Source organism: Trifolium pratense, linkage group LG4 (genome assembly GCF_020283565.1).
Source record: "Trifolium pratense cultivar HEN17-A07 linkage group LG4, ARS_RC_1.1, whole genome shotgun sequence".
Classification (NCBI taxonomy): domain Eukaryota; kingdom Viridiplantae; phylum Streptophyta; class Magnoliopsida; order Fabales; family Fabaceae; genus Trifolium; species Trifolium pratense.
Window position 1 is genome coordinate 59,811,233 of NC_060062.1, and position 12,790 is coordinate 59,824,022.

General features: G+C 32.3%; 2 protein-coding genes across 2 annotated transcripts; one reads left to right on the forward strand and one right to left on the reverse strand.

Moving 5' to 3' along the window:
* The first annotated feature begins 691 nt into the window (after positions 1-691).
* LOC123921299 (4-coumarate--CoA ligase 1-like) lies at positions 692-5,048 on the forward strand. Its single transcript, XM_045973792.1, has 6 exons — positions 692-1,430; positions 1,801-2,268; positions 2,526-2,724; positions 3,824-4,037; positions 4,263-4,368; positions 4,747-5,048. The coding sequence occupies exons 1-6, from the start codon at positions 912-914 to the stop codon at positions 4,864-4,866; spliced, it is 1,626 nt and encodes a 541-aa protein (XP_045829748.1). The 5' UTR covers positions 692-911; the 3' UTR covers positions 4,867-5,048.
* A 5,145-nt stretch (positions 5,049-10,193) lies between these two features.
* LOC123921190 (mitogen-activated protein kinase kinase 4-like) lies at positions 10,194-11,945 on the reverse strand. Its single transcript, XM_045973623.1, has 2 exons — positions 10,504-11,945; positions 10,194-10,412 (listed from the first exon to the last, which is right to left on the reverse strand). Exon 1 carries the CDS (start codon positions 11,620-11,622, stop codon positions 10,510-10,512), a length of 1,113 nt encoding a protein of 370 aa, XP_045829579.1. The 5' UTR covers positions 11,623-11,945; the 3' UTR covers positions 10,194-10,412; positions 10,504-10,509.
* Between the last annotated feature and the right edge of the window lie 845 nt (positions 11,946-12,790).

The window sequence follows — 12,790 nt, forward strand, 5'->3', positions numbered from 1 at the left end:
GCAAAATTGAAATATTTGGGGATATAAAAGATATCTCGGAGGCCTAGAGAAAAAACATATGATAATAGAGTAGAAGATTTCCGTCCAAATGAGAAAAAACCACTTCATCCCATTGAAATGGTCTTATGGTAGGTAAAAAGAAAAATACCAAAATTATAATCCTTTGATTTAGAAAAAGAAATAATCACCACCAACCAAACCAAAAATACTTTCCCATTTATTTTTACCCCATCAATTTTCATAGGTTTTAGTGAAAATGAATTTTTATTGACAATTTTAACCATTAATTTTTTTATCGAACAACTTATAAATAAAATAAAATGTCCATTTTATGAATTTTGTAATATAAATTGTTTGATGTATTCACCAAAAAAAAAAAATTGTTTGATATTAATCTGATAATTTCCCAAAGTGTTTTTTTTAGCAAACAATTTTCTAAAAATACACAACAAATTTTTGTTTGTTATTTTTTGTACAACCACAACGAGATTATTTATACTAGAGAATTATTTGTATTTTAACTCATGCCACTCTCTGCTTCAAAAAAAAAAAAAAACTCATGTCACTCTCATCAACTACTTTCTTTTTTTTTTTTTGATAATACATCAACTACTTTCTTTTGACCAAAGAGATTCTTAAAATAAAATGTACATTATATATGTTACATATTCATACCTCCCCCACCTACCATATGCTATATATTAAATAATTTCCTTTACCAATTTTTTTGGAATTGTCCATTTTGTCCCTTCACCAACCACGACCAAAGTTTAACAAATTCCCATGTGGTTGGCTACATTCACATCACCTTAACCATAACAAGTCCTATATTACAAGTGTCAGTTCTTCTTCTTTGTGAAAGAAATAGCTTAAGCAACAACACAAATCTCATTAATCAAATAATCAAAATCATGACTATCCAAAAAATTGAAGAGTTCATTTTCAAATCCAAGCTTCCTGATATCTACATTCCAAAGCACCTTCCTCTTCATTCATATTGCTTTGAGAATTTATCAGAGTATGGATCACGTCCATGCCTCATTGATGCCCCAACCGGCGAAATCTACACCTACTATGATGTTGAACTCGCTTCACGAAGAGTCGCATCCGGTCTCAACAAATTAGGTATCGGACAAGGCGATGTCATCATGGTTCTTCTCCCTAATTGTCCGGAATTTGTGTTTTCTTTTCTCGGTGCTTCTTTTCGTGGCGCTGTAATGACCGCTGCGAATCCTTTCTTTACCTCAGCTGAAATTGCTAAACAAGCAAAAGCCTCCAATGCTAAGTTGCTTGTAACACAAGGTTGTTACTTTGACAAAGTTAAGGATTTAGAAAATGTGAAGCTGGTTTTTGTGGACTCTTTACCAGAAGGAGAAAATCATATGCATTTCCGTGAGCTGGCTCAAGCTGATGAGAATGAAATTGAAGAGGTAATAATGATCATATTGATGCAAATTTAAGAGTATTTTCTATTGGTGACAATTTGCCTAAAGTAACATATTACTTCATCTATCTCATAAAAATTATGATTTGGTTTTAAATATAATATTGATTATTATTTTTACAATTTTAGGATCTAATTAATACTATTTGTTAAAAAATATTATTTTCTTTATTTTAACTTTTTCTAAATTTGTATTAAATGACCTAATGTGAAGTGCGGGGTTTCGAATCCTGGACATTTCACTTATTTACCTTTTAAGCGTGAAATTTTAAGCCAGTAAACTACTTGACAAAAAAATTACTAGTCCTAGTTAATTCTATCTCTCTAATTTCCTCTACTCTTGTAAATTTGAACAGGCAAAGATAAACCCTGATGATGTAGTTGCTTTGCCATATTCTTCTGGTACAACAGGACTACCTAAAGGTGTTATGCTAACACACAAAGGATTAGTGACAAGTGTAGCACAACAAGTTGATGGTGAAAATCCAAATCTATATTACCATTCTGAGGATGTGATACTCTGTGTTCTTCCCATGTTTCATATCTACTCACTCAACTCTGTTTTGCTCTGTGGTTTGAGAGCCAAAGCTTCAATTCTGTTAATGCCAAAGTTTGATATTAATGCATTTTTTAGCCTTGTTCATAAATACAAAGTCACTATTGCTCCTGTTGTGCCTCCAATTGTCTTGGCTATTTCTAAGTCACCTGAACTTGATAACTATGATCTTTCATCAATAAGAGTGTTGAAATCTGGTGGTGCTCCACTTGGTAAGGAACTTGAAGACACTGTTAGGGCCAAATTTCCTAAAGCCAAACTAGGACAGGTAATTTATATTACTATATTAATTAATTATTTATTAATGAATGTGTTAATTTTATTATTTATTTTTTGTCAAGTAGTCTAGTGGCTAGAAAATCCACCTTAAAGGTGAATAAGTGAAGTGTCCCGGGTTCGAACCCGAACTCCTACACATATAGTGCGATGTCCCTACCAACTGAGCTAAGCTGACGGGGACGTGTTAATTTATATGATGTAGTAATAGTAGTAATTAATTGAGTGTTGATTATTGAATAATTATAGGGATATGGGATGACAGAGGCAGGTCCAGTTTTATCAATGTGTTTGTCATTTGCAAAAGAAGCAATAGATGTGAAACCGGGTGCATGTGGAACTGTTGTCAGAAATGCTGAGATGAAAATTGTTGATCCTGAAAATGATTCTTCTTTGCCTCGTAATCAACCTGGTGAAATTTGTATTAGAGGAGACCAAATCATGCAAGGTACTACTCCTATACAATTTATTATTATGTTATGCAGCCTCTATTATATTTTTTTATTATGTCAACGTAGTTGAAATGTCTTGATCTGTCATGTGATGTTTTTGCACTCTTTGTTGTATAAAAAAAAAAATTCATTTATGTGTATTAACTATTAAGTTATCCATAGGTTATAGATCAACCAATATATGTCAAAATTGTCGAAATTTTCATTTATGTGTATTAGGTTTCATGTAATTTTTATAAATTCTCCCAACCTAAAATAAATCTGGTTAACATACTACTGCTAGTAGCTTAAGAAATCATTACATATTTTAACTTAATTAAGTCCAAAAAATACATGGTGCACAAGTAATATTACTATTTTGGTCTTGGGGCTTTCCTTTTCAAAGGTTGGTGGCTTGCGTGATTGGAAATTTTGGGGTGAGGCTAATTACTACGTCCCAAAATATAAGTCAGCCCCACCAATAATGGTCACAAACTCACAATTAGCAGACCTTTTATCTCTAAATTAAAGCCAATTAAATTAACCAACATGGATAATATAGGTCGTTACATTGCACAAGTTGGTATTGTCTTTCTTTGTTTATTTTATTTTTAAAATTGTTTTTTTACCATAATTTTTTTTTTTGCTTATAATGAGTTGTGAATCGAACTCAGGACCTTTAATGTGTTACTCAAATCTCTCACCCTTAGACTAAACATAATGACTTTTTTACCACATATTTTATAAACACCTAAACAAAAACATTTTTTTTAATTATTTAATTAAATGCACCTTGTATTTATTGGTCGTCCACACACACCAAACATTTCAATCCTTTGAAGTCTCTATACCTAGTTACCTACCTTTGACTAAGGTTGAAAACGTGAAACATGTAGGAGTATGTATTCAAACCCGTCAACAGATCATGCATTTTGTCAACTATTGATAAAAGTACTTGTCAAAGCTAAAATACAATTACTACATAGAAAAGTCATATTTGAAATATGAATCATTGGAGGATTGCATGCCAACCAACCACGTAATTAATTGTATATTAAAAATGCAACTAAAATCTTTATGTTGAATTAACATGATTAGTATTATATATATATATAGGTTATCTAAACGACCCAGAAGCAACAAGGAGAACAATAGACAAAGAAGGTTGGTTGCACACGGGTGACATTGGTTACATTGACAATGATGATGAATTGTTCATAGTTGATAGACTTAAAGAATTGATTAAATACAAAGGTTTTCAAGTTGCTCCAGCTGAACTTGAAGCCATTATTCTCTCCCATCCTCATATCTCTGATGTTGCTGTTGTCCCGTAAGTGCATGCCTCTATTCTATTCTATTCTATTCTATACCCCCACATTCTCCTTTATTTAATTATTCATTTTTCTTAATTTCTTGCATTGCATACATTAATTGACGGTGTAAAATTTAAAATTTATACCATTAAACTATATAAATTAAATGTTTTATTTTTTATATACTCATCGTCATCGCATTTCACCTAACAAAATAAATCCTTCATATTTTGTTTTTCCAGAATGCTGGATGAAGCTGCTGGTGAGGTCCCAGTTGCATTTGTTGTGAGATCAAATGGAAATATCGAGACAACTGAGGATGAAATTAAGAAGTTTGTCTCTAAACAGGTAATTTTGCTCGGCTCAAATTTTTTTATAGTTAAGTAGTATAGTTGCTAAATTCACATATGTAAGTATGATCAAGAAACGAGGAAATTAAAGATTCGAATTCCAACCCCTCTATAAAATGTTTCTGCAACTGATCAGCTACATTAACGGGGTAGCCCAACTAAATACTAGTCGATACCGAAAGTGAATTCCAAAGCAAAGCAAGCATAAATTTTATAGAAAAATGTTTTTATAGGTCTTTGTTTAAGATTAAAAATAATAATAATATATTTTGACAAATAATAAAAAATAATTTTTCCCTCTGATTTATTACTCTAAATAAAGATATGAATCTAGTAACATTTTGTATTGATGTATTCTTTGTGCATATATGCGCAGGTGGTGTTTTACAAAAGAATAAACAGAGTATTCTTCATTGATGCCATTCCAAAGTCACCCTCAGGCAAAATATTAAGAAAGGACCTAAGGGCTAAGCTTGCAGCTGGTGTTCCAAATTAAACATTAATCAATTCATTTTTCATATTACAACTAGTATTTTTATTCACGGCTGGCTTGTTCCAAATTCAACATGCTCAATTTCAGACCTTGTTGTTAATTATTATTACTAGTAGTATATACATTTGATTAAAACAACATATATGATCATTATGATTGATTACTGCTATATGGTTAAACTCTTCAACTACTAGCGATTCACATGTTTTACACTGGACCAAAATATCAAGCAAGTATAACAATTTGATCCATTCATTCATATTGAATTTGTCAGGCACAAAACCGACTTAAAAGGTGAAGACTCCTCTCATAATTTATAAATACATGTCCGTGTAATATCTCATTCAAATGCGAGACTCTTATCCATTAGCGTAACACAAGGACAACAATAAACTAGAGCTAGCAAGATACCAATTCCTCAGCATCCCTGATATTATGCAGTAACATCAAGTACATTTACCTCCAAACTCTTCTTCAATCGCTTTGAAACAAACACTCATAACTGCGCCTTGAACTGATTTCATAACGACCAATTAAGCCAGCCTGGACAATTTGCTCTCTAATGTTTCACTAAAAGGCATATTAACAATGTCCACAAATCCTAACTCAACTGACAGAAATGTCGAAATTGTTAGTCTCGGACGTTAGGACCGGGGTTCGAACCCCGGTCACTCCACTTTGTGTGTGTTAGAGTTTTCAATGGCTGGCTTTGTCATTTCATTTATAGACGAAAAAAAAAAAGCATATTAATAATTAAGAAAAATACTTATTATGCACATATTAGGTGAAAGGACCTAATCATAATCGTAGAAGTATACACCATCCAGTCCACTATAGGGAACTCTTATTCATTAATTATGATTTAAGTTATTAATTAAAGCACACATGTCACTGTCCAGACTCCTACAATACTCATGTTGTCTCCTTGAGTTAGCTTTTACATTTTGGATTCATTGATACAGCCTATTTCCTTTTCCTTTCATTTGGTACGGTTTAACAACAAATGTTTCAAAAAACAACAATATTTTTTTTATAAAGAAACAACAATATATTCCTAACCATAAGATATATATAATCGTAGATTTATTAAAATTAGTATCTGTTTGTATGGTCAATGATATCTAGTAAAATGATGATATTTATTTCATTTGAAGCAGGGTCAGCCCAACAAACTTGTTGGCTTAAAACAAATGTTAATGTAAGGCGTTAAGTAAAACAATTGGTTTATGAGTAAAAAAAGAAGTAAAACAATTGGTTTAAGCTTTACAATACTAAGAAGTATATTAAAATGAATTTAATTTGTATACATACATCAATTTTGTAAAATGATTTGAGTGGGCGTTATTTCCAAAAAATTTAATCATTTGAATGGGAAAAATATATTTATTTATTTTTTGAATTATTCATTCAAATGCAAGAAAACACCGTAATTTTTATGTTTAGAATTTTTAAATCCGAAGATGTGTGATATTAAAAAAAGTAGGTGGGTGGGAGGTGTTAAAAGTAGCTTTTAGTTTGTTTGTCTTAATACATATATGGAGTGAGCAAATGACTAATGAGGTTTACTTTTATGTCGTGGACACTGACTCGTGGTTAAGTGATTCAAGAGGAAGATGGAAAATAGTTGTGTGTTTTCTCACTGTTACTGAATTGTAGACTGGTTTGGGGATATGTGAATTGTGAAGTTTGGTTCATGATATTTAGAGTTGGATTGGAAAGTGAAAATGTATTGGTCATACTGGAAAGAGTTTGACGTTAAATACTAGCAATTATAGAAAATTTTATGTTTCAATTTAGTCTTCTATAAATCAATGTTACTGACAATTATCAATTGAACTTCATTTTCGAAACAATTCAATTTAGTTATTATTGAGTTAGCCATGCTTTTTTTGACAAGGTATTGAGTTAATCCTAATTGGTATTTAGTATTTACTACAATATAATTTTCACATTAATAACTTCAAATCAGAGTAGTAGAGTAGAGTAGTAGTAATGGGCAAAACGGGATTAGGATGCACTACCGTAATAAATCTCACAGTTACACGCTGTAGTGCATCTCAACCATCCATTTCAAATCGGACGGTTCTTATTACTTCTTAATAAAATCAGTACAAATCAATCACAACCATCAATATTAGATCGGACGGCGCTGATTAAAAACAGCGTAAAAACAGCAGGAATATTTACGGCAGGATATCCAATTCCGGCAAAAAGAATAGTTTTAGTGCATGGTGTAATTCACAACAAGGTAAAATTCAACGAGCCCATCCAAAAATATGTACGGATTACAGATGATCTGGAAAAGTATTAGACAATAATGTTATGTTATGTATGCATCAAAATCTTCTTCCTCCTTTTTATAAAGCAAAAGCAAAGCATTATCCACAGACAGCAACTAGCTACTAACAACAAAATGTATACAGTCAGATTCTAACTCATAAGTTTAAATCTAAGATTCTTCACTTTTTACATTTAACTATGACAACAAAAAAATTCTAACGAATTCTTGAAATATTTAACAATAATTTTGCAATTATCAAAAATAAATCTCCACAAATTAAAATATCGAGTTCAAGTGTTTGATGATTTTCTCTACAGCAAATCATTTAGGAGAACTCAAATTTAATCACCGATAATAACAATTTATTACTTGATTTTACCTTACTCGCAAACTCAAAATTATCGGAGCCATTTCATTGTAGTTTTAACAAATAAAAAAAATCTCAACTCCCAAATTTGATTATTTTCAACGCCAATGGTAAACCAAATGGCCACAAACACACACACGTGGAGAAACAATTTGGAGTTAGTTTTAAGTCAATAAAGTTAAAATATCAAGACTAAGTATACAGAATTATTCTATTATTAACAATCTAAACTCATGTTCACCTGTGCATTTTTTTTAAATTAGATTTAGTTGGTGAATTTGGTGAACGAAGTTGCTGCACTCTTTCTCTAATAGCACTTGTTAATTCTATAGTCAATTGTATTACTTACGCACGCTTATGTCCATTTTGAGCTCATCTGTTTCTTTCTAAATGAATGAATATGTGAAATAAATTAATATTGAACTTAGCAAAGAGTGTTGCTCCTAATGTGAAACATTGACTATGGTACCTAGTTATTTATAAAGACCGTAGCTAGGGCGTTTGTCGTGACTTTAGAAATTGACTCTGCTTAAGTAAACAACTTCTCCATGGCTACGTCCCACACACACTTTTGGTTGACAAAGTTTTTTTTTACCATATTATAAAATAAAATAAAAAAAATAAAAATAAAAATTTACCATGTGTTAATGCAGCCAGGTTTGACCTTGTGTGACAAAATAAACTATGTCTGGATGATTCATATCTGATATGATAATCTAATATGGTTGTCTTCAAGTGATTTATGAATATAAGGTATGTTTGATCACACACACATTTGGACCGTCCAAAATTGTTACACTTTCTACCGCAACTTTATGAATTTCAATCCTCTACTACTCTCTTATGTTTCTGGTGTTGTCATAAGTTTGACCATTCATCTAGTACTTTCTCTCTTTTTTTTATTTTCTTTGTGGCTCAATTAATCATTAGATTTAAAAAAGGAGAGAAGACCAAGCATAAAAAGCCGGAAAACGATTCACTCAACTTTATAGAAACTCCAAATATAGATTAACTTTTGCATGACGTTGCGTTTCACCGTTATTAGGTGAACGTGCCGCAGCTCCAAAGAGACAATAGACTTCACAATTTACAAGTCCAACAATTACAATCAACATGACACAAGTGGGTAACATTTTCAGCTTGATATAACTCGGGTTATTACGAGTTTGAATCACTTGAAGATCAATTTCAAAGAGAAGCAATTTAGTGATTAAAATATTAAGTACATAAAACAGCGTACTTTCAACCATCTAAACTAAAATCAACTACAAGATCATTTAATTGTGTAACATCAATAGTTTAATCTAGATTGTTTAATCAAAATCAATGACCGAGATTTGTAACTGCAAAAAACTGTGTTATTTTGCTACAGTGAAAAATTCTTGTCCCGGTTATTATGCTGATGTTAAAGTGGATATGCATATACACATGTCTCTTCCCTTTACAGTTCAAACTTTATATTTTAGCAATAATAATGGCAATTCAACTCAAGCCTCTTCCACCCACCTTTTGGTGGTAGGTACCTCCATTTGGAGCAATTACCATATTTGGATAATACTGCAATGTTTTTCTTGTAGAATTGGTATAGCCACAACCAAATTGGATGAAACCAAACGGAATGTGAGTGGGAACAAGTGTACAACCCAATACATCTCCCAAATAAGTAAATTTGCAGAACAAAATTCCTTAAATATTGGTTTTGTAAACAACAAAAATATAAAGTTAAATATCTTCATCTTCTTACAGGTTATAAAAGCTAGGATCCCAAATAGCAAGTTTTCCTTCTTTCAAAACATAAACATGAACACAATATGCATAATCAAATAATCAAAAAGTTAGTCTAATGTGGTTGATGAGCCAAAAGATGCTTTCTAAACTTGAGGTTCCAATTTCCAACGATGATGAAAACTAACATAACGTTACTATAACATCTGTCTATTAAAAGAGAAAAAAAACAAAAGTTAAAAGCACTTAAAAAGAATCAAATCCCACTAATGTTGAGAAATACCAAACCCAAAAAAGGGTTTAGAACAAGATTATGTTCTTTCAATCTTTCTATTACAAGGTGAAAATCAACAAGGATAAACATATATACAGCAGTGCAAATATTCCACATCCCTTCATACCACTAATGATGCTCTTCTTTTCATTTTTTTTTTTCCTTTCATGAATTAGTATCCGTTTGAAGAGTACAAAAAGGTTACCGCTAATGTATATATTGAGAAAGAAAAGTATGAGAAAAAAAAAATGTAAAATGTGTCCAAAAAAACAGCATCATTGAACCAAAATGGGGACCCCAGAAACAAATATCCCCAACTCAAACAAATCATAGCTATCTATCATCATCATTATATTATATATATACACATTTAGATTAGATTCCCTAATTTATTTACCTATTAAAGTGAAGAACCTAAGTTAAATACTACACACACAAGTCGCAACCACAAATCACTACCATTACCATTACTAATAAAACTCTATAGGAGTATCCATCTATCTATATAGATTAACCAAATGCAAGCAAATACTTTTTTCCATTAGTAATAAGAATAAACAGAAAAGAACAACAACAAAACTGCCTATGCATCATTTCTGTTCCCATTCCATTCCATTCCCTTTAAAGAACAACCAAGCGTGCATAATCATTTACTAGCATAAAAAGATAACAACAAAACAAAATAAGTGAAAAAGCACTCACATAATTTTAAGCAAATTAAGGAAGCATTGGATTACATTTTGGTACATGATGATGATAATAATAACATTTTATAAAGATAATAAACAAAAATAAAATAAAAAAAGAGGTGGCCAGTGCAAGCCAATGCTAGATTCATGTTATGGTGTGATTGATGAACAAAAGAGCTATCAATTCAACGAATCCAATCAGCAATCTGCAATCTGCAATCAGCATCTGATCCAACCAATTCAGTTCTTCTTTTTTTGAAAATAGTAATCATATCATAATTTAAATTAAAAACCAAAAAATTACATTCAACTAAGATGATAATGGCCTTGGTGGTGGAGGAAGTAGTTGATGAAGATTTGGTGGAATCTGATTATGATGAGAAACAGTTCTACCAAGAAAAGGATGCGAAAGCAATCGAGAAGCAGTCCATCTCCTCGACGGATCTCTTTGCAAACACCGCGAAACAAAATCCCTAAACTCCGGCGAAGCAGTTGTTGGAGCTTCTGGTGGTTGTGACATACAAATAGCACACATCAAACTCGCCCAATCACCTTGTCTACCAACCGCAAACGGAAATCTTCCCATATAAAACTCCAATATACTCACTCCTAAACTCCATATATCACCGGCGTAAGCATCGTATTGTCCGTCGTTGATATCAGTGTTTATCCTCTCCGGCGACATGTAAGCAATCGTTCCTACCGATGAATTACACGGATCCATAGTTTGATTCAGAATCCTACCTACACCAAAGTCAGCGATCTTAACCTGTTTCCGTGAATTTATCAACAGATTTGACGGTTTGATGTCACGGTGAACGATGTGACGACGGTGGAGATAAGCGAGTCCACGGAGGATCTGACGTGCCACGTCAGCTAACTGATTCTCCTGAGGGATGTGTTTCCCTTCAAGAGATCCACCGTCCATGTATTCTAACAGAACCTGAATTTCAGCGTTGTGATCGTACATCTCGTGACACTTGACAACGTTTGGATCATCTACATCTCTTAAGATCTGGATTTCTCTATGGATCTGACGACGAACTGATTCCTCGTGATGTCCGTAAATCACTTTCAAAGCGTAAGCGCGACCGTTGATTCTGTGAACTACTTTGTAAACCGTTCCTCCGCTACCACTTCCGATCCGGTTCAACCTTTCAAGCTCCGCGAACGGAATCACCAGTTGTTGAGTCGTCGCTGATCCTCCGTTTCCTCCTCCACCACCGTTGTTTCCGTTTCCTCCACTGCCGCTTCCACCGCTTCCGCTGCCGGACGGAGGAAGCGGAAGCGGTACAGCTAGGTTTGTGTCACGCTGTGGAAGAGGAAGGGTAAGGTCTCTACGGCGGCGCTGAGGACGGTTGGGAGAACCCGTGGCTGTGGCTGAGCCGGTGGCGGTTGGAGGTGGAAGTTGAATCGGCTTCATCTCATTTCTCTCTCTATCTAATCTCTAAAAAGGATTAATAATAATAACTAGATGAGTTTAGTTTATTTGAGAGATTAAAAAATGATGATAAATATAACTAATAACTGATAAATAATAAAACGGGTAAAGCTAATAATCTTGATGATGATGAATATTATTATTATTAGATGAAAATGATGTGAAGGAAAAAAACCATGCTGAGAGGAGTGAAGAGAAGTTTCCGGGAAGTGTGAGAAGAAGCGAAAGGAAAATTGAAACGAGATTTGATTTTATGATGATTAGAGAAAAAAGAAAGAAGAAAAATGAAAAGAGGTGAATGAATGAATGAATGAATATGAAGGGTGAGGTTCTATAATAATAATAATAATAATAATTTGACAGAAAAATTAAAATAAAAATATAAATAGAAAAAGGAAAAGAAAGGAAAAGTATAGTAAAAAAATTGTGCTGAGCCTGAGCTTGAGAGGTGGAAGTGAGAGGTTGCTATCGAAAGAGGGAATCCAGATTTAAAAGACATGGGGTCCACGCGCGTACAGGGCCCGTGGGACGCGTGGACCAATCACATTTCGGCACCCTTTCTTATGTGTAGGTCGGTCGACTGGGTGGAGTGTGAAGGTGTAGCCTACACATCTATTCTGCATGGTTGGATCATTTCACAGATACCAATGTTATAGAAATTATTTTAAAAAAGAAAATTCCATGTTATAGAAATTATTTTAAAAAAGAAAATTCCATGTCAAATTGTGCATAAATAATTAACTTTGTTTTTTTAAATAAATAGTTAAATTTTTTCTAAAATTTATAAATGGATAAAAACGTGCATTTTATCTACAAAAAAAAGTGCATTTTAAAATAGGATAAAAGTTTAAGAATATCCATCAAATTATTAATGTTTCAATTTAAATAGTAGTTTATTATCGGTTAAATTTATTGATATCAGTTTCTATATTAATGTATATTACTTTTTTTTATTACACATTAATGGTAGTATATTACTAAAATTTAAATTGTATAAAAATTTATAAAAGTTAAAGTGTATTTAATGTTTTGGATTTTTTACTATATTTAATGTTTTAATTTTGAGGTTTAATGTGTGATATATTATTACTCCTTCCGATCATTTTTATAAAGAATACTTTGAAAAAATCACATAGACTAAGGAATTACA

What these genes read in the sequence shown, in the direction of transcription:
- LOC123921299 (XM_045973792.1), top strand. Translation starts at nt 912, where the DNA reads ATGACTATCCAAAAAATTGAAGAGTTCATTTTCAAATCCAAGCTTCCT. An exon ending in CTAAAGCCAAACTAGGACAG is followed by an intron (nt 2,269 to 2,525) that starts GTAATTTATATT and finishes GAATAATTATAG; the next exon opens with GGATATGGGATGACAGAGGC. An exon ending in TCTGATGTTGCTGTTGTCCC is followed by an intron (nt 4,038 to 4,262) that starts GTAAGTGCATGC and finishes TTGTTTTTCCAG; the next exon opens with AATGCTGGATGAAGCTGCTG.
- LOC123921190 (XM_045973623.1), bottom strand. Translation starts at nt 11,622, where the DNA reads ATGAAGCCGATTCAACTTCCACCTCCAACCGCCACCGGCTCAGCCACA.